Raw genomic sequence first — 22,886 nt, 5'->3', positions numbered from 1 at the left:
AATACTCCCACGTGTGTGAAAAAAATTTATAAGGATGTTCATTGTACCACTTTTATAATTACAAATTAAAATGGGAATGGATTAAATTTCCATCAAAAGGAAATGTAATATAATGTAGTCATTAAATATATGAAATAAAATCTGTATGACATATATGGTCATCCATTATTTGTTAAGTAAAAAAGTAAATTTCAGAGCAATAAACATAATAGGTCTTATTTTTTAACATACACAGTTATATTTTGATGTTTGATTTATTATGTATACATGATAAACTAGGGATGTCTGGGAAGCCATTTGGGAAGGAGATGGAGGTGAAGAAGGATTGTAATTTTTCATTGTCTGCACTTTTTTTTAATTACACAAAGTATATCTTCCTGAAATACCCTCTATTCAAATGGTAGACATTGGGTAACATGATGTCTGCCGCTAATAACTCACCTAATGAAGTGTTGGGAAATGAAAGAAACCAAATGATTTCACAAACAGCTAAGTCCTCATTGGTCCCTCAGTTGCCAGCCTCCTGGAGTCAAGTTTAAATTCCTACTACAAACTCACAGCTCATGAAAGGGTAAAATTTTTCATCATAGAAACTAGAGAAATCAACTGGACTTTGCATATTGTCTCACCTGTACATTTTGTCTAGTGAAGAAAAAGGTAACAGAAATGACTATGTTTCAAATAGAGCATTCTTTTTTTTCAAGTACCACCTTGTCTCAAAAAGAAAAAAATAGAGTGAAAGAATAACACTATTTTGTTGTTTCAGGTAGTAATTTGAACATGAAGGCTACGATTCTCCTGTTTTGTCTTCTAGGATCAACTCTATCATTACCAGTAAGTGAAAAATGTATATTTTATGAACCAACCAGCCTGAGCTGCATCTCTCTCTCTCCTTGCCCTCTGCTAAAACTGCTTCGTGACCCATTCCTTTAGTTTCCTGTTTTTATTTTCAAAGTTGAAAGATGATAAACTAATGAAGTGTTACTGCATATTTCAATGTACTTACATTGTTAAAATACATCCACTCTATCGTGGATTGAGTGGATTAATTTTATAATAAATTAATTTTTATTATTATTTTGATTTATTTTTGAATAATAAATTATTGATTATTTGATTTATTTTGAATAATAAATTAATTTTGATTATTTTTGGCAGAGAAATAGGGTAGAAATTAGGAGAAAAAGGAATGCTTTAGATTATGTCTGCTCAAAGTGGATAATGATTCTACTTCCAAAAAGAAGTTAAGATTTTCTTGCCAACTAATTATTTTGTCATGACCAAAGATGTAAACTAAAACATTCTGATTTTTCTAATTGGAAGCATGAAACATCTAGATTGTATAAACTGTAAAATGTCTACCAAATCATGCAATAGTAAGGGAATATTAGAAAGCAGTCAATATTTTTTACTTAAAACATTTCATCACAAAACCTGTTCACATATATAACAGTTTTTTGAACAAAAAAGAGCACTAGTATTCAAACGTGTATTCCAACTGTCCTTCAATATTTTATAGACATAATATGGGTGGTTTGGGTCTCTAAGTGAATTTCCCTTTGTTTGAGATGCTTCAGTGTGGACAATAAGAAAAAAATTTTAAATATTTACTATGCATTAGCAGAACAAAAAGAAATAATTCTCAGTTAAGCCTCAAGCTCACTTAACACTTCCTTACTCATCCATACAATCAGCAAATATTTACTGAAAACTCTCTGTATACCATATATTGTGCTAGTTGCTGAAGATACAATGGTAAGAAAAAAAGGCATGATCCTTCATGGTGTTTACAAGGGCTATAAATACTAAAAAATATTTTTAATGTTAAATTATAAATTATAACCATGATTAGTTCTATGAAGGACCTGAACAGGGTGATCTTGGGGGAAGGGGATGGAACAAAACATGAATAACCAACCTCCTTCTTATTTCATTGCAAATATACATTTGTCGGGCTTCCCTCGTGGTGCAGTGGTTGAGAGTCCCCTGCCAATGCAGGGGACACGGGTTCGTGCCCCAGTCCAGGAAGATCCCATATGCCACGGAGCGGCTAGGCCTGTGAGCCATGGCCGCTGAGCCTGCACATCCGGAGCCTGTGCTCCGCAACGGGAGAGGTCACAACAGTGAGAGGCCCACGTACCGCAAAAACAAAAACAAAAACAAATATACATTTTTCCTTTAAAGAAGTCGTCTACAAAACTGTGATGTTTAAACAAGGTAAATTAGGAACTTAAATTCTTTGTAAAACATGGATTTTGCGCTTCACCGAAGAAGTTTGTCAAAAGGTTCTTCTAAATAAGGTGTCTCTAGTGAATTTAAATTACTATAAAATTTGTAAAGACCCAAGACAAATAAAACTTTCCTGGAGCACAGCTATCATTCAAAGCAGATTGAGGAGTGCTGTGCAGGTTAATGCAGATTGGGAGCGCAGTTAGAAACAGTGGTGCAGGGAATGTGGGAAGTAACATTAAAATGTCTATTAGGTATAGTATCGTATTTATTAAATAAAACTCAGGACACATAGACAAGGTTTTTAAAAATGATTTGTACATGAATTTATTGAATTATCATAAAGGTATATAAAATGAATTGAACACTTAAAGCAGCCTAGCAATTGTTTTCAGTAAATCAAAAGTTTGGTAATAGGGTACATACTGGAGATGGGACAGGTTGCATACTCAGAAGAATAGTCAGGCTAGGCCTCAAAAAGAAGGTGAGCTCGAGCAACAACATGAAGCTGGTGATAAAGTGAGCCAATGATGGGGGAAAAAGCATTCCAGACAGAGGGAACAGGTGGAGATGAGGCTCTGAGGCAAGAAGCAGACTTGAGTGTCCCAGAGACAGCAAGTAGCCTAAATAACAGTAGGAGAGTGAACAAGAGAAAATCAGGTAGGATGGAAGGTCAGAGAGGCACTGGGGGCCCAGGGCCTGAGGGCATTTTAGGCCATTGTATTGTCCCTGGCTGAAAAAGAAGTCAAGCCACGGATTGAACAAAGACGTAAACACACCAGACTGTTGTTTTAAAAGGATCCCTCTGACTGCCATGCTGACAGTGGATTGTAGTGGATGAAAACACATTTGCAGAATTTATACTTACATAATCTTAAGGCTTAAAGGGACCCCTAAGGACAGATAGTACCAATCTTACCTCTTACAACTGAGAGAAAAGACCAAAGTGAAATCAAGAGTCATTGGTAGCTCCAGGATATATCCAAGTGATCCAAGGGTTAATGCAGTGCTGGGGGGCCCACAGCACACTGCCCTTGGGGATGCAGCCAGGAGCAAATGCCAACCAGAGTCAACCTGGCCAGAGAGCTTCCACCTGAATACAGATGGAATACAAAGAAAAACAAATAGAAGGATTCATTTCTTCAAGGACTAAAAGCACTTGCAGGGATCCTAGTACAGGCTCTGCAACTCAAAATATCACCTTGGCAGCTGACACTGCTTCTCACTTCCCTCTTCTATAAAACAATACAACTAGATCAATTGGATTCAAGGAGATTTTTACCCCTAAAATTCAGTTATTCTCAATACACTAGGAAAATACCCTGGCCAGGAAGGGGACAGAATTTCCATTACAGGAAGTGACTTTTCAGGCACGAGGTAAAATTAGGAAGCTTTGTGAAAATGCAGTAGAAATCATGGCAGCTTACCTTCAAGCTTTGGGGAAAAGCAAATGTGTATAGAGCTAAGGTGTGGACTATATATTTCATGTCCTGGAAAAGGAGGAAAGCACTTTCAGAAAAGAAATGGGAACCTAGGAACTACCTCCAGAAATCCATGTGCCCTATCTCACCCTCTGTCCCTCCCCAGAGCATCCCTCTTGGTCTGGCACTTTGCTGCTCCACAATTCCATCTCCTGTCATGCACGAAATGTTCCACGGAGTTAAAACTGCTCCAAAACACACAGAGGCTAAAGACAGATATTTTTGCATTTGGGTCAACTTGTTACCTCCTGGAAATAAATGGATGCAAAACCTCAAACACAACCCTGCTTCTGCAAAAATTTGTTATCACAGATGCAGCTCAACCCTGCTTTGGTAGTTCCTCCAACAAAGCTGGTTCCAGGTCAGGCAACACTGCTAAACCAACAACAGCCAAATCAGGTAAGAGTCCTACAATGGGGAACATTTACAGACCAGCAAAGGAAACATGTTAAGACTAGTGGATTTAAAATCAAGATTCAGCCAAAGTCTCATGACTGAGCAACAGAGTGAAAATCTTTATTTGGGGGAAAATAAAAACAAGAAAATACTTGTTTTCAAAACTTTGAGCAAGAAAAGCAACACATCTTCATTCTTTTTCCTTTTGTCTGAATAATAATTTGGTTTAGCAACCAAATCTAGTAAACTCTGAAAAGCAATAGCTACACCTATTGAAACAGCTTGGTCATCTATGCCCTTGAAGTACTGTGACTTAATCATGTATGGCATTTGCCAGAACTAGCAGGGATTAAGAAGTAATCTATAAAAATAATTGCAGATTTCCTTGTGGTTTTCTTAAATTTCATTGTTGTTGATGAGCTGATGTGTTACTGTAAAATCTGTCTTTGAAACATATTTAAATACATATGAAAACTGCATGGTCTCCTGGCTACCCACCCCCTTCTTCCCACCCTTGCTCTGTTCAAAAGGACCTCTCCTTACCTATGTCTAGACTTTGTGAAATAATACAATAATACCAGTCTAAAGTTCTCTTTTTGGTCTATGGACATTATACAATACTCATGTCAGTAGCTGACCTCCCTCCTTAAGGAACTAGAAGCTCTGGGGACCTTCTTTGAAAAATAATACAAAGTTAGATATGTAAAATTAGTTACTAATGTGAATAATTTATAATTAGATAAGAAATAAGAGTAAATTACATATTTTTAAGCTGATAAATACCTTAAACTTGACACATTGCTAGAGTGCCTCCTAGGGCCACGGAAGGGGGCAATGTTAGTGAGAGGGCCTGAAGCTTTACCTTCGTGGTAAATCCACCTGTGACTGGAGTATAGGTTACTTGAGGATATCCTCCACTGACAGCACTGTAAAACCAGACAACCTCTTGTCTCACACATCAATTTCAATGCCCTGCAGGTCTTCCCTTCTTTAAGTCTAATTCCATTGACACAGATGCTCACACTGGGGTCAGACCTGCAACTGGTAAGTACTCTTTTTTATCATTTTAATATCCATTGTTAAATAAAAATAATACCTAATGTGGAGGGTATGTGTGTGTGTGTGTGTATCCATAGATGTACACATGCACACATATTCATTGTAGTGACAGAGGAAAGTCAAAGAGAGTTCAATGCTATTCAATACATCATTAGAAAATTTTCTTAGCAAGAGAATCTCTAAAGGAATTAATCTAATTCTTAAGTCTTTACTTCTTTAGTTCTTCTCACCTCCTCTCCGAGCTCCCCTCCCCATTCCTCTGACACATCTTCCTCATGGCCCATACAACATCCACATACCCACACAAACACTATGACTGCTCTCATTGCCCCAAAAACAAGAGCAAACAAGAAGAGGTAGAAATATCTACATTCTTTTCATAGAATATCTGTATAGTTTAATCTGTTTGGGGGATAAAATAATGTTTCTTTCCTGCTTAAAATGGATTTTTTCCACTGGTCTGATTTAAATATAGTACTAGACCATATTCAGACTAGATACTTTATTCTGAGCCTCACAATTTTCATGGGGATACCTATGAAGGAACTCAGTCCTTCATAAGAAAGTCATCAGAAAAATTCCAGGAACCCTTGCTGTTGCAGCCAAAAAGGGAAGGCAAATATAGAATCACTTAAGTAATCCTCAGGAGAATGGGTTAAATGCCAAAGAAAAACTTAATATAAGAAAATTAGTCCTGGACTTGATTGTTGTACTAGTAGATTAAACAAGTCTTTGAACTTCATTTCTATATCTAATTCCAAATGCAGTGTAGTATACTATATATTTGCATAGCTAATCCTCCCTTTTACATTTATTAAATATGAATTCGAGTCCTGGATGTTTGAACTGAAACAACACAATGAAAATCTTCCTCGTTGCCCTACAGCTAAATCCTGCTGCAGGGATGGCACCTGGTACCCAGACCCTCCCACTGACCCTGGAGGGATTGAAGGTACAGCAGCAGCTGCAAACACAAGTGAGTTCAAAGACCTACTAAGTTTAACAATGGGGAGCATTTTCCCTCAGGTGAAAGCCTAAAGGGGAAGAAAGAATATTTTCAAGGTTCTTTAAAGTTCTACCCTGATAATTTGCAGAGGGATGTCCTACTAAATTTAAAGCAGTCTTTGGCAATTTGGTTCTTGCTGAAATCCCATGAGAACACACCAAGAAAATAGCATGCTGCCCCATAACCTCTCTAGAATACATTTGTAATAGGTAACAGGAAATATGAAGAGTTGGGGAAGATCGAGAAGTAAAGAATAAATGGGGGGATTGAGAGGTACCAGGATTCTTCTCCAGCTTGCTCTGTTTCTATTGAAGACCTTCTGGGTGACCAAAATCATTCCAAAGAAAAAATAAGAGATGGATAAAGTCTATTTCCAGCAAATCTAATCTCATCCTTTTTGTGTGCTTTTTTCATGACTCCTCTCGAATCCCCAAGGGTTCTCTTGTTCCTTCTCTCCTGCCATCATTATTTGCTTTCAGGAAAACCCCCCAAAAAACCCTCACATGAAGATATAAATGACATACGTAGGACATCACCTCTTTCCAAAGTGTTTGCATTTTAACTGCAAAGTCCAAATTTTGTCTTCTTGGAACTTCTCTAAATAGTTAAATTACTCTAAAGAAATATATAATGATCCCTTTATGACTAAATTGGTTACTGTTAACTAATTCTCCCTAACACATGACCTCAGCCCCTATCATTCCCACGTAATGGTCTAATGTTTTGTAGAAGCTTTCTTGATTATTACATACATAGTATATGTTAACTATAGAGAATTTAGAAAACACAGATAAGGAAAAAGAAAAAATAAAATTTACCCATAAGCTTACCAGCCAGAATTAAACACTGTCAACATTCTAGGTTATGTCCTTCCACTCTTTTTCTATGCATATAAGTACACTTTTTAAAGACAATATGTTCTTACTATATCTGATGTTCTATAATCTAATTTTTTCGCTTAATACATTTTGAATAGTCTTTCCTATATTTTGAATATTCACTTATAACATCGTGAATCACTTATAACATTGTTTTTAATGATTGCTAGTATTCCATCATATTGAAAACATTGGGTTTTTTTCCAAAATTTTTGCTGCTATAAACAATTCTACAGTGAACATTCTTTGACTAAGTCTTTGACCACTTCAGTGATTATTTCTTTTTTTTTTAAATTTATTTATTTATTTTATATTTATTTTTGGCAGTGTTGGGTCTTCATTTCTGTGTGAGGGCTTTCTCCAGCTGCAGTGAGCGGGGGCCACTCTTCATCGCGGTGCACGGGCCTCTCACTGTCGTGGCCTCTCCCATTGCGGAGCACAGGCTCCAGACGCACAGGCTCAGTAGTTGTGGCTCATGGGCCTAGCCGCTCTGCGGCATGTGGGATCTTCCTGGACCAGGGCACGAACCCATGTCCCCTGCATTGGCAGGCAGATTCTTAACCACTGCGCCACCAGGGAAGCCCAGTGATTATTTCTTTAAGACCAGTTCTTAGGAATAGAATTTGTGGGTCCAAAGATATTCAAAACTGTAAGAATTTTAATACACATTCCCAAATAATGAAGCATGACTATACCCTAACCATCTTCCTACCACTATGGACACGTCCAACTTATAGTAGCAAGCTTATATTAATTAGTAATTATAATCAAAGCTGAGTTTAATTGACAAAATTATTTTAAGCTGCTCAATTTAAATTCTATATCATATGCAACTAATACTTTTTTCTGTGCCTTTTGTCCAAAATAACAACACAAGAAACTCTATACTGCTTCATTTATTCATATTTGTAAAAATATGTAATATAACTAATTTTTACATTTCTTTTTTTAATATTGATGTGTATACCTGTCTATCAGTCATTACTTATTCCTTACAGATATATTAGAGCCTTCACTCAAAGTATCTGCTGCTTATTTATATCTTAATAATAAAAGTCATCCTCAGAAAAAGACTAGAGAGAGTAGCAAATAAAATGAGAATCTCTTTACTACATGACCCTGGTGTAATCCATCTGCCAATTGCCCAGGTTCAGTTTCAATTGCTGGCCTGCTCTAACCTGGAAGTCAGGCTTAGTACATCTTCATATCCACCAAAGAATATATCCACCGGAGTCAAAGGCATATGTGGGCACTGTAGATGTTACTAAAGATTCAGTAGAGACGGTTCGACATTCCACGCTCCCCAACATGCAATAATATAAATCAATCCTCCTTCTCTGTGGGGATTCTTCGATGTCTCTAGGCTATGCCACCACCAAGGGTCCCCATACATGCCTTCTCCTGCGCAGCCCCAGTCCCTCCGACCCTGTCTCTCCCTCTGTAGAGGACCTTACATCCCTGCCAGAAACCTGGGCAGCTGCCCACAGAGTTCATTTATCTAAGGCAGGCCAGAGTGGCTAAGAGTGAACTCTAGAATGCCAAAACTTCTGGTCAAATCCCAGCTCTCCACTTACTGCCTATGTGGCCAAGTTACCTAATCCTCTGTGACTCCCTTTCTTCATCATATAGAATAGAGATTAATTAGAATCTACCACTAGAGCTGTTAGGATTAAATGAGTAAATCTACATAAAACATTTAGAACAGTGCCTATACATGGTACTCATTCAATATGTGTTAGCTATTATTATTTCAAACAATATCTCTGTCGAAAACTAACACTTTTTCTCCTTGTTACATTGGTGCTACATTACTTAATTCTTACAATTTTTACTTAGACATTTGTGGTTTCCTTTTGTATCTTTCTTTTCCTTCCAATTTGCCTTTAAAGAAGAAATTTCAATTTTGTTTTCTCCCAAATCCTGTGTCCCTTCCCTTCAATCCACTTTTCCATTACCACCCTGAAGATGAGTTGCTTTTGGTCAGTAGCCAGGGATCTGACAGAGAGTAAGGCTTTTTCTTAAATGTGTGTACTTTATACCTTTTGGCATTATGGGTGTTACTGTACAAACTTCTTGAGAAATAATAAAGTTAAGAGTCTTTTTATAAGACTTTCAAATCTTTTAGGTCTGGAATATTAAAAGTCCCATTTTGATAACTTTTGTGACACTCTATGAGTTTCTATAGAAATAAAAATAAACCTTAAAACCCTAGTTCTTTCTGACAGACCCCATGGTTAGTTCTTAGAGTGCTAGAGCACACCAACACCTCACCCAGATCTTTCCAACTACAAATCCATAACATGTACGCAGTTATCAGTGACCAGTGTGGTATTTCTCACTTAGCTCTAAGAACTCTGTTAGGATGAGCGTTGTTGAACAATATCAACCAAAATTTCCTTCCAGTGTTCTATTTTAATATCAAAATATCCAGGCAACAATTATGAGACTAAGTACACATGCTTCAAGAAATCGTGATATTTTAAAATATCCATTACATGTTTTAATGTATCTTCTGAGATGTCATATAAAAGAAACACATGGATTTTATCAACATGATTGCTTGGAATAATTTTAAGTTTGGGGATAGCTTGAAATCAAAGTTATTTTTTGTTCATCCAATTTACTAACTTCTACCTTTTACATGTGCTGCTTTGGATTGGTTTCTAAATCTCTGGGTCTAATCTTCTTTTTACAAACTGGATGAGTTCCAATTCCCATCCTGCTCTGTGAGTCCATATATATGATCATAGATGATACATTAAACAAATATCTATTCAGTAAATATTGTATGCTTTTTAAAAGTCTCAATATTTATATCACTACCAGAACTTACCTTTTAGTATATTTTTTCCTACGTCTCTCACTCTTTTTTCAGGTGTTACCAGTTATTGTAGCACACCTTGGAGCCCAGGTAGGATTATTTTGTAAAATGATTTTTATTTTAAATCATCTTAGTGTGAAATATTTCATCCTATCTCAATTCACCAGATAGTTGCCAAGTTTCCTATTTACTTTGCACTGTATGGACACTGATAATAACAAGAATAATTATTGAGCACTTACTATGTGCCAGGCACTGTTCTAGTACTTTTTATTTATTATGTACTATCTCATCTAATTTTCAAAACAACCTTTTATAGACAATACTTTTATTTCTAATGTGAAGATGAGTAACTGGCAATACTTACAGTTAGTTATTTATTTACAATCACACAGTTAGTAAATGTCACAGATGAAGCAACCAGTCAATCCTTTAAACCACACTGTTAAGAAAATATTAAATTAATGGGCTGATCTAATAATTAATGATTTGGGGGATTTTTATCTCAAATTTATTTATTAACTATATATCTTTTCCCTAAAAATGACACACTTTCCTCTCTCTCTATTTTCCTTTGTGAAAGGTAATTCTTGAGATCACTGATAAAATTACCAAGACCCAAGATCAAATATGAACATCAGATGGCAGCTTTTACTTCTAAAAGCAGAATCAAGTATAAAATTCATATTAACTCTTAATTCCACATATGGGAACACATTCCAAGGAAATAATCTGAAATACAGCTAAGGTTTATTTACAAATAAATTCATCAAAATAATTTTATGGTAGAGAAGAATATTAGGTGCAACCTACATTTAAACAAAAGGAAAATTATTACGTAAACTGTACAACATAAAATCAAATACTTGTGACCATTCAAAATTATATTTATTAAAATTTGTTGGTAATGTGGTTAAATGATTGCTGCGTAGTATTAACAGAAAAGGTAAGACATGTTGTAAAAATTACATGACTTCTAGTATGTAAAAAAGAAATGTTTGAAAAACATCTGCAAGAAAAAATATCACATTCTGCATGATGGGATTTTTTTTATTGCTTTCTGCATCTTCCAAGTCTCCCCTCATGTGTATCTATTACCTAATTATAGAAAACATGTAACTTCTGTAATGCAGAAGACCTCCCATCACTCAAATAATAAACGTTAGTAGTTCAATGTCATGTGCTAACTTGAGTTTTGTGATACAAATCACAAAGGCAGTTTAAATTATTGTTGAAAATAAACACATATCTCTTTATAATATTTATAACTATTTTAAGTTTTTAAGTTATTATAATATATATAATATATATATTGCCTCAAATATATTAAACCTTGCCTCAAATATATTAAAAATCTGTCTAATAACTTGTGTTATTTTCTTTTTAGGGTGCTATCCTAAGCTCAGAGGAATTGGTAAAAAGAAAAATTAATTACTAGTATTTCAAATTCCTTTCACTGCTACCACAATGTTGTTTTCTATCGTCATATAGCCACTTTTGACCACAACCCCTAAATCTGGTGCATACTATCATAAACTGAACACTTTTATAGGTCCTCACATTAGGTTAGCTTTTGTCTAGCTGGGGATTTCATCATCCTTCTCCAGCTACTTGTCCCCATTAATTTGACTTAGCTTTTGTTTTCCACATATTGATGTCAGATTCAGTTCTATCCAGAAAGCCAATTCATAGTTTTAAACTTTGTATTGATTAAAATGTAGGATTGTAAGTTACTGAAATGCATGCAGATTTAGAATAATATACATATTGATATTTAGCGCAGGAAGGATTAATTTTTTGACTTAGATGTTTAATGTTTATAGAAAAATGTATTATTTTTCTAGCATCTTATGGTGATGAATGAACTCTTCTCTATACATACGAATAACTAGAGGGCTGACCCTAAATAAAACTCATAGTACCATTACTAGGCATTTCTATGCATTTCCGCATAAGTCATTTTCAGAGAAAAATTATTTGAATTAATATGGTATCTAAACATGACACTAAAGTAAATAGTTGAGGCAATATCTGGGAAGACAGTTTTTAAACCTCTATTATTAAAAAGGTAGGGATTTGCCTAGACTGTCCATAAATAAAATCAAGTAACAGGGATGTTTTGCCAACACTGATACATGAATACCCATATCAACCAGTTATTGACCCGATTCTATAAAACAGGCACCTTAGTAGATTTTTTTACATGTGTTGCCTTTAATCCTCACCAGATTACAAAATAGAGACTTTTTTACATGTGTTGCCTTTAATCCTCACCAGATTACAAAGTAGAGTAGAGATACCAACTTTATATAAAAAGAAGCTGAGACTCGGAAAGCTTAAGCAAATTAGGTCCGAAGGTCAAAAAAATAAAAGTAAATCCAGATTGAAAACCATTTTTCTGTCCACTATACTAGTGGATAGAAAAATGGTTTTCTTTTTCTTTTCTTTTCTTGGTGAAACTCACAGTAATAGCTATATTTTTTATGTAACTAACACACACACACACACGTTTTATGAACAAATATTTACCCTTAGTATATATAGTGCACTGGTAATTTATAGTCTATTATTTTTGCCTTATTTTTTAATGATGGGCACCACTCACCTTTATTTTATTTATTTATTTAGCTGCATTGGGTCTTCGTTGCTGCACGGGCTTTCTCTAGTTATGGCGAGTGGGGGCTACTCTTCGTTGCGATGCGTGGGCTTCTCATTGTGGTGGCTTCTGTTGTTGCAGCGCATGGACTCTAAGCACACGGGCTTCAGTTGTTGTGGCACGTGGGCTCAGTAGTGGCTTGAGGACTCTAGAGAGCAAGCTCAGTAGTTGTGGTGTATGGGCTTAGTTTCTCCACAGCATGTGGGATCTTCCTGGACCAGAGCTTGAACCTGTGTCCCCTGCATTGGCAGGCAGGTTCTTAACCACTGCGCCACCAGGAAAGTCACTTTCTTTATTTCAAATGTATGAAAGTCCCAACTCCCAATTTGAAATTTTCTGTACTCTACTCCTATCTCTCACTCAGCATAAGTCTAATTCTGGTTCCAATACCTCATAAATCTAAGACAGTGTTTTCCAAACATCAGTCCTGGACCATCAAACCAGGACAACTTGGAGAGCTGGTTAAAAATGCATATTTCTGCCTTCCAGATGGTGCTTATGCAAACTAACAATTGAGATCCACACTCAAAGAAACGGACCTGTATCTTAATTTTGAATTCTCAATGCTTTTTATTCTGTGAGAATGCTGTCAGAACTGAGAGGTCCCAGAGAATTGGTTCTTGCCTGAACTCTCTCCAAAACCAGCTGATTTCAAATTATTACTTCTTAGGAAGAACTTTGCACAGTAATTTATTCCCAGGGGAAAAACAACAACAACAAGTGTAAGTAGCAACAACATTCATTACCAGTGGGCAAATCACTGACTGCCCAAAAGAGAGAAGACCCACTGAGTAACCTCAAGGAATACACCAGTGGCTGAATTGCCAAAAGAAACGTTTCTGACTGAATATTCCAATGCCTTTGAAAAATACATCAAAAGAAACTTGAAGGGGTGAAAACCATGAGATAAGAATTGATTAATCTACTTGAACTAATTTTTCCATTAACTTTTAGTCTCTTAAATTACTCTAAAAAGAAATATGGGCAAAGGAGAGATGATGCTTTAGGTCAACAACAGAAATGCAGCCCCCTGTAATTGTATGGATTTTCTCCCTTAGTTCTACCTCCAGATACACCTGATATGAACAAATGATGCATTATTCCTCTTCCTGTGACTGGCTTGATTCTGGCTTTCCCTTTCTGAGGAAAATGAAGCACAGCAAGGAATCCCAGTAATGAAAACAGCATCAGGCTTGGCTTGGGAGAGGGAGGGATTTCCTCTGAGGAACACTCGATCTTTACTGTTTTTTCTGACTCTACCCTCTCCATCTGTAAATCCTACCAAAACTTGCTGCCCTCAAGGAAGAAAAAGCTGGTTGACCATCTTTTAAATGTGTTCCTTTGACTTTGTTTTCTATTTCCTTCTCTCATTCCAGCCAGCGACCCCCCAAATCTTAACAGGATTTATCTTCCATCCCTTGTTTCCCGGAGCCATCCTTCCCACCAGTCAGGCTACTCCAGATGTCCAGAATGGAATCCTTCCTGCAGGACAAGCAGGAGCAAATCCTGCCATCCGGGGAAACTCAGAGGGCCCCTTCCCAACTACCAGTGGCACAGATGACGACTTTGCAGAGACCACCCCTGTAGGCATCCAAAGGGGCATACACACCACTGAGGAAACCACCACAGGGTCACCAAAAGGTAAGTTCTCCAAGCCAGGAAAGTGCCCCAGGGCCGTGAAAGTCATTTGCAGAGTGAGAGAGGAGTTCTTTGTCTTGCCTTGACAAATACAGATCCCAGTAATATCAGGGAGCCCCCTTACTCACTCACATTTGATTACAGCAATGTGAGGGAGTATTTTTACTGGGCTACCAACCCTATTGGATCTATCCAGAAAGAAGACATTTAATTGCTGGCATAATTTACTTTCCATGTTAGGTCGGAGCTGGAAATATTTGGAAACAGACAGTGTTCTCCATTTCCCATCCCCCCCGCACCCTTCAAACACACACAGGACACAGTTAATCAATCAAGATACTCTTTTCCACTCACTAAGCATGGATGAGCCTCAGAACCTTCCTAACATAGGGAAGGTTCTGAGGCTTCAGAAGTTTGCAAGCTGCCACTAGCAATAGACTAGAATTAGTGCAATGCATGAACCCATGTGCCACTCCCCTCAAATGGGACTTAAGAAATGTTGCAAAAATCAGCTCTTCTAGTACCAACAGACAGAGATAATCATTTAACCTGTGAGGATGTCCAGACCCACATGTTCCAAATATCCAAATGGACAAAAGAATGATTTGCTATTGATACTCTTGCTCCAAAAAAAGAAATTTTGATCTCAAGTAAAACATGTTTGAATTCAATATGCCTTTACCTACATTTAAAAAGTGTCTTTTTTTCTTCCAGGAATTTAGTAAGCTGTCTCAAATTTTTTCAACTGAGCCACCTCAAATGTGGTGATACATAAGAATCATTTTCATTGATCATATTATGGAATAGACTGAGACATACTGGAGTGTATCAGAAGAAATTAATTCTTAGTTTACCTAAAAATTTTTTCTTGAAATTTCAGAAGATATACACTTCCTGGGGAATACTGACTTCTGACAAAGAATACTAATTAAATGGATAAATTTATCTTTAAAATATAACATTATGCCACCTTAGACCCAGAAGATATGTATATTAAAATGTATTTTGAAACTGACTCTTTTTCTTCTTTGCGGGTGAAAGAAAGTTGGACAATTTCAGAAACTCCATTACTTCAGGATACTTAGATGGTACTCTTGGTCTAGACTTTCTTTGGAAGCAGACAATGCTGCAGTCATGGGAGTGGACATCCAGCTGTGTAAGAAGAGTTCTAATTTCCTCACAACTACCTTATGACCCACTCTATCCCATAAGAGCCACAAATTTAATTTTTAATATTCAAATTAAAAGCAAATTACATATGCATCTAAAATATGCAGTGGAAGTCAAGAATTATAATTCATATTGTCTGTCCTCAAGTTGCTTATACACAGAGCTAGTGATTATGGCATTTAATCGTTAATTTGGTATGCCTGAGTAAGAAATGAAATTGATAAAATACCTGCTAAAGAGCTCGAGGAATCATGTTCCCTGACTTCAGACTATACTACAAAGCTACAGTAATCAAAACAGCATGGTACTGGCACAAAAACAGACATACAGATCAATGGAACAGGATAGAAAGCCCAGAAATCAACCCATGAACCTATGGTCAATTAATCTATGACAAAAGAGACAAGAATATACAATGGAGAAAGACAAGTCCTTCAATAAGTGGTGCTGGGAAAACTGGACAGCTACATGTAAAAGAATGAAATTAGAACATTCTCTAACACTATATACAAAAATAAATACAAAATGGATGGATTAAAGACCTAAATGTAAGACTGGATACTATAAAACTCTTAGAGGAAAACATAGTCAGAACACTCTTTGACATAAATTGCAGCAATATCTTTTTGGATCCACCTCCTAGAATAATGAAAATAAAAACAAAAATAAACAAATGAGACCTAATTAAACTTTAAAACTTTTGTACAAAGGAAACCATAAACAAAACGAAAAGAAAACCCACAGAATAAGAGAAAATATTTGCAAATGAAGCAACCCACAAGGAGTTAATCTCCAAAATATTCAAACAGCTCACACAGCTCTATATCAAAAAAACAAACAACCCAATCAAAAAAATGGGCAAAAGATCTAAATAGACAGTTGTCCAAAGAAGATATGCAGGTGGCCAAAAAGCACATGAAAAGATGCTCAACATTGCTAATTATTAGAGAAATGCAAATCAAAACTATAATGATGTGTCACCTCTCACAGGTCAGAATGGCCATCATCAAAAAGTCTACAAACAATAAACGCTGGACAGGGTGTGAAGAAAAGGGAGCCCTCCTACACTGTTGGTGGGAGGTGAATTGGTATAACCACTATAGAGAACAGTATGGAGATTCCTTAAAATTCTAAAAATAGAACTACCATATGATACAGCAATCCCACTCCTGGGCATATATCCAGAGAAAACTATAATCTGAAAAGATACATGTACTCCAACATTCATTGCAGCAATATTTACAATAGCCAAGACATGGAAACAACCCAAATGTACATCGACAGATGAATGGATAAAGAAGATGTGGTATATATATATACAATGGAATACTACTCAGCCATAAAAAAGAATGAAATAATGCTACTTGCAGCAACATGGATGGACTTAGAGATTATCATATGAAGTGAAGTAAGTCAGAGAAAGACAAATATCATATGATATCACCTATAAGTGGAATCTTAAAAAATGATACAAATGAACTTATTTACAAAACAGAAATAGACTCACAGACATAGAATACAAACTTATGGTTAACAAAGGGGGTAATGGGGGGTTAGATAAATTAAGAGTGTGGAATTAATATATACACACTACTGTATATAAAATAAACAACAAGGACCTACAATATAGCACAGGGAACTATACTCAATATCTTATAATAACCTATAATGGAAAAGAATCTGAAAAAGAATGTATATATACACACAAATATATATAACTGAATCACTTTTATACACATGAAACTAACACAACATTGTAAATTAATTATACTTCAATTTAAAAAAATAAATAAAATAAAAATTTTTAAAGTATCCACTAAAGTTGAGACTCTTGCTCTGCACACCTAAAAGGTAGAATTTAATCTGATTTAAATTTATAACCCAGACCACTGCAGTTCATTCAGAGTGGGAGGGAGTTGGAGGGATTACTATAAACTACAGTAGAGGTCCCACATAGGAAAGATATGAATAGGTTTAATAACATTCCTCATTATATTTGAGTCAGCCCCATCAGTATGGAAAAAACCTAAATATATACCCACACAATATATTCCATGTTATGTTTTTCAGGTGGTTAAAATTTTACTAGTTGTTAAAGATTTATTAGCCACAGTGTTTCAAATTTGCAGAGCTAAATAACATATTATGAATTGTTAAGATTTTTATAGCCAAATAAGAGTAAATTAGGATTTAATTTTTAAAAAATACTTTGCCATTAATGTCATGTGATACTAATTAAAAGTGCTAATCAGGGCTTCCCTGGTGGCGCAGTGGTTGGGAGTCCACCTGCCGATGCAGGGGACACGGGTTCGTACCCCGGTCCGGGAGGATCCCACATGCCGCGGAGCGGCTGGGCCCGTGAGCCATGGCCGCTGGGCCTGTGCGTCCGGAGCCTGTGCTCCGCAACGGGAGAGGCCACAAAAGTGAGAGGCCCACGTACCGCAAAAAAAAAAAAAAAGTGCTAATCAAAAGATTTCCTAGGTAACCCTCTATCAAAAAACATTCTCTCTGAGCCTCATTTTCCTTATCTGTAAAATGGGGGCAAAAACCTGTTATAGATACCCCACAAGTTTAACAAGATGATCAAAACAGGTAATACATGAAAGTGCTCTGTAAACTCCAAACCACTGTAGAAATTCATTTTGTTTACTTTCAATATCCTTCAAACCAATTAAAATTACCTGTCCTTCCAGCCCCACATCTTCTCCCTGGTCTTCCTCAATATACTTTAATTATTAGTGTAGGTATATAATTGCCAGCTAAACCATTGAGATCAGGTGTCTTCCTGGGTATGCTACACTTGGGGGAATCTGAAAACTTCCCAAGGCTAAAGGCAAACAGATGGATTTAAGGGCTCAGTTTCCACATTTACAACCCACATATGGACTTTCCTAAGATAGATCTGTCTGAGAACATGTACTACATTTCTTCCTCTACTTTCATAGTCACTCTTTTCTCACATTACAGAAAAAAGACTTATGTCTCATCTGTCACTGATCTCACTGTGGAAAAGTGTTATGTCATAGAAAACCTCCAGGACACAAAACAAACAAAGAATTTCAAATACTGGTGCTGGTGTTGAGAATGACAATGTCCTTTTAATGGCCTTTTACAACTCAGGTAGTTTCTTATTCTTAGCTTTCAATGAAATTAAATGAGGACCTACTGGAATAGGAATTTGATCATTGAAAACATTTTTTGTTTTAATGCGGTATGTGGGCCTTGCACTGTTGTGGCCTCTCCCGTTGCAGAGCACAGCCTCCGGACACGCAGGCTCAGCGGCCATGGCTCACGGGCCCAGCCACTCCACGACATGTGGGATCTTCCCAGACTGGGGCAAGAACCCATATCCCCCGCATCGGCAGGCGGACTCCCAACAATTGCACCACCAGGGAAGCCCTGAAAACATTTTTGATGGTAGAAATTAAAACTACAAAACATTAAATGTTTAGTTATTAATTCATTTTAAAATATCAATGACACATAAACTACATGTCAATACAAATAGCATCATTTTTAAATTAAAAATAACTTTTTTAATTTGATGAGAATGCTCAATTTAATTAACAAAATTTAGTGAGAAGAATGGTTTTATCTTTGAACTCTCATGTCTGACTTAATAGAAGATGTTAGGATTCTCTTATCTGCTTCTGCATTCAATCTTCATCTGTCACAATATCACATATGTAGCTGCTGGAAAATTCTACTGTATATTCTTCATAGAATGAGAATGACAAAGGAAATTGAAATCTTTATATTATTATGAAAATAGTTTTATCTCACTGACCTATCAAAAGAATCTCAGGTCCATTTACATGGAATTTTAGAAAATGCGAAGTTATAGTGACAGAAAACAGATCAGTGGCCACCTGGGGCCAGGGTCAGTGGAAGGATCGACACAACGGTTGCTCAGGTAAAGTTTTTATGGTGATGGAAACATCTGTATCTTGAGTGTGGTCATGTTTCCAGGAGTATATGCAGTCACTAAAATTTTATCAAACTTTGCAAAAAAAAAAAAGAAAATCTCAGGGACCCCCAAGAATCCTCACCAAATTTTGAGAATAACTTTGAATGATGTTGCATTCACATTTTTTAATCCTCTCCCTGGTTATATATTGAAAATAGCATAGTGATCTACCACATGTGTGTGACTTTACACACAGACATTCTCGTTGCTTATTGTACTGCTAGTCTGTGCCCTACACACACAGTAACTCTGATAAAATCTAATTTATTCAATTCCCACCAAAAAAGAAAGAGCTATAGTAAATGTATAATTGCATGTGCTGCAATATCAAATATATTCCTGGCAGAAAAGATCTTCCCTTTAAAGGAGGCATCAGTGAAAACTGAAAACTCTGCTTCCAATTTTACAGTCTGGTAGAATTTTGCACAAACTAGTTTCTGGCTTCAAACATTACAGACCTTTTTTCTCTTTCATTACTCATACTTCTGCTGCCAAGCACCAAAAGACAAGTTCATGTGGCAAGGCCAACTTTCGCCTTTCACTTTGGTGTCCCAACACTGAAACTTGGAGACAGTAGGGGGTAGGAGTATTATTCCTGAAGCCATTTCTAAAGTGGCAACTTATTCACAAGCCACATACATATAGCCCACTAAACCCAAATTCAATATCTCCCCAATTCAACCTTTCTGAGGCAGATCTTAAAAATGCCTGTGATAACCCCAATGCCATTGACACAAAGTATGATGAAAGAAAAGTCAACATGGAGAGAAACAGATGTCTTCACTGGTTGTGATTATCTTACATTTTCAAGAGCTACAAATATAAGACCCCACAAACACATACTCTCAGGGCCCTGGAAGGAGCCTGTGTGAGTGAAAGTCCCTGCAGCTTAAACTTAAACTTTATTGGCTTTATAATTAATCTGTCTCTGCCTCACCACTTTTACCCAGTTGTATTTGTCCTTTCTTCCTCTGTATTTTGTGTTATTTTTGCAATAATCCTATTTATGTCCTTATTATAAAGCAAAAATTTCATAATAACACCTCCCATGTTCTAGGTGACAAGTTCTGCTTGTAGTACAAAGCAAAGGGAAATAATATATACTGAGAGCATTCTATGTAAGAAGTGCAAAATATTTTTGGAAAATAGAACTCTAACTTACTCTTGGTAAGGTAATGGATACCAAACTCTAGAGAGAAATGCTGTCCAATAGAAATACAACATGAATCACATATGTAATTTTAAATGTTCTAGTAGCCACATGAAAAGGTAAAAAGAAGTAGGTGAAGTTAATTTTAATAATATATTTTATTTAACCATATATATATATATATATATAATATTATACCCTGGACATACATATAATACAAACAATTTATGATCTTGGGGCTTCCCTGGTGGTGCAGAGGTCAAGAATCCACCTGCCAATGTAAGGGACATGGGTTCGAGCCCTGGTCCGGGAAGATCCCACATGCTGTGGAGGAACTAAGCCCATGTGCCACAACTATTGAGCCCACATGCTACAACTACTGAAGTCTGCGTGCCTAGAGCCTGTGCTCTGCAACAAGAGAAGCAACAGCAAAGAGAAGCCCATGCACCACAATGAAGAGTAGCCCCCACTCGCCACAACTAGAGAAAGCCCACGTACAGCAACAAAGACCCAATGCAGCCAAAAATAAATTAATTAATTAATTATCTTTTTTTTCTTTTTTGGTTACTAAATCTTTGGAACTAGATGTGTGTTTCAATTTGCATCTCAATTTAAACCACTAGCCACATTTCAAGTGCTTAATAGCCACATTTGGCTAGTGGTTACCATACTGGATAGTGCATGTCTAAATATAATGGAAGAGCCACAGGGTTAAAAGTAACACCCCTATTTTAACAACAGGAAAATCTAAAGCTTGGTATAAGTAACATTTCCAAGGTCACTCAGGAGCTAGCATTTGGTGGAGATGGAGTTTGAACATGGGTTTGCATAACAAGTTATAAAGTTGAAAGAAACTTTTCTAAATTACCAAAAATAAAAATCAAATTTAATCAATAGTGTTAGAGAAAAGACCAGATCATAAAATAATATAAAATCATTGTAAGATGAAGAGAAAGAAAAGAATCTAGACATTGACCTTTCACAAAAATTAACTCAAAATGGCTCATAGACCTAAATGTAAAATGCAAAAATAAAGATCCCTAGAATATACAGAAAGAATATCTACATGACCTTAGATTTGGAGATGACTCTTTAGATACAATATCAAAAGTACTCTCCATGAAAGAAAAAATGGTAAGTTAAAGTTAAATTTTTCTGCTCTGCCAAAGATAGGGTAAGAGAATTTTTTAAAAGCCATAGACTGGGAGAAAATCTTAGCAAAACATATATCTGATAAAGGACTGGTATCCAAAATATATAAAGAACTCATAAAATTCAACAATAAGAAAACAAGCAACCCAATTTGTTGAATGGGCAAGAAATCTGAACAGACACCAAAAAAAAAACCCATACAGATGGCAATTATTTGGAATATGGGAAAACAATGCTCAACATCATATGTCAGCATGAAATTGTAAATTCATAAACAATGAGATACAACTGTATATCTATTAGAAAGGTTAAAATTCACACACTGGTAAAACCAAATGCAGATAAGGATGTGGAGGAATGGGAACTCTCATCCATTGCTGGTAGAAATGCAAAATGGTACAGCTACTTTGGAAGACAGTTTGGCAGTTTCTTACGCAACTTAAAATACTCTTAGCCACGTAATCCAGGATTGCACTCCTTAGTATTTACCCAAGTGAGTTGAAAACTTACGTTCACACAAGAATCTGCATAAAAATGTTTATAGCAACTTTAGTCATAATTGCCAAACTTGGAAGCAAACAAGATGTCTTTCAATAGCTCAATGGATAAACAAACTGTGGTACAACATACAGTGGAGTATTATTCTGCTAGCAAGCCACAGAAAGTCATAAAGTAATCTTAAATGCATATTACTAAGCAAAAGAAGCCAATCTGCTAGATACACACTGTATGATTCCAGCTGGATGACATTTTGGAAAAGGCAAAACTGTGGAGACAGTAAAATGATCAGTGGCTGCCAGAGTTTTGGGAGAAGGGAGGGATGGACAGGTGAAACAGAGGATTTTTAGGGCAATGAAACTACTGTGTATGATACTGAGATGGTAGGTACACATCATTACACATTTGTAAAACCCACATAATATACAACATAAAGAGTGAACCCTAATGTAAACTATGGGATTTAGTTAATAAAAATGTGTCATTATTGGATCATCAATTTTGACAAACGTACCATACTAATGCAAGCTGTTAACAATAAGATTAACTGTGCAGGAGACAAAAAGGGGATAAAAGGGAATTCTCTGTACTTTCTGCTCAATTTTTCTGTAAACCTAAAACTGATTTTTTTTTTTTTTTGCAGTACACGGGCCTCTCACTGTTGTGGTCTCTCCTGTTGCAGAGCACAGGCTCCGGACGCGCAAGCTCAGCGGCCATGGCTCACGGGCCCAGCCACTCTGTGACATGTGGGATCTTCCTGGACCAGGGCACGAACCCGTGTCCCC

At 36.4% G+C, this 22,886-nt stretch overlaps 1 protein-coding gene across 1 annotated transcript; it reads left to right on the top strand.

Annotated features, from left to right (window-relative positions):
- Positions 1-780: 780 nt before the first annotated feature.
- AMTN (amelotin) lies at positions 781-14,988 on the top strand. The gene is made up of 8 exons (XM_060147246.1): positions 781-834; positions 4,023-4,109; positions 5,085-5,150; positions 6,052-6,141; positions 9,925-9,960; positions 11,258-11,284; positions 13,903-14,167; positions 14,879-14,988. The coding sequence occupies exons 1-8, from the start codon at positions 781-783 to the stop codon at positions 14,884-14,886; spliced, it is 633 nt and encodes a 210-aa protein (XP_060003229.1). The 3' UTR covers positions 14,887-14,988.
- Positions 14,989-22,886: the final 7,898 nt, after the last annotated feature.

The sequence above is a fragment of the Lagenorhynchus albirostris genome, chromosome 4 (genome assembly GCF_949774975.1).
Source record: "Lagenorhynchus albirostris chromosome 4, mLagAlb1.1, whole genome shotgun sequence".
NCBI lineage: Eukaryota > Metazoa > Chordata > Mammalia > Artiodactyla > Delphinidae > Lagenorhynchus > Lagenorhynchus albirostris.
The sequence above is the reverse complement of the archived record's forward strand: the minus strand, read 5'-3'. Positions and strand labels throughout refer to the sequence as shown.

Coding starts and splice junctions, on each gene's coding strand:
- AMTN (XM_060147246.1), top strand. CDS start 781: ATGAAGGCTACGATTCTCCTGTTTTGTCTTCTAGGATCAACTCTATCA. Junction 835..4,022: donor GATCAACTCTATCATTACCA/GTAAGTGAAAAA, acceptor TTGTTATCACAG/ATGCAGCTCAACCCTGCTTT. Junction 11,285..13,902: donor TCCTAAGCTCAGAGGAATTG/GTAAAAAGAAAA, acceptor CTCTCATTCCAG/CCAGCGACCCCCCAAATCTT.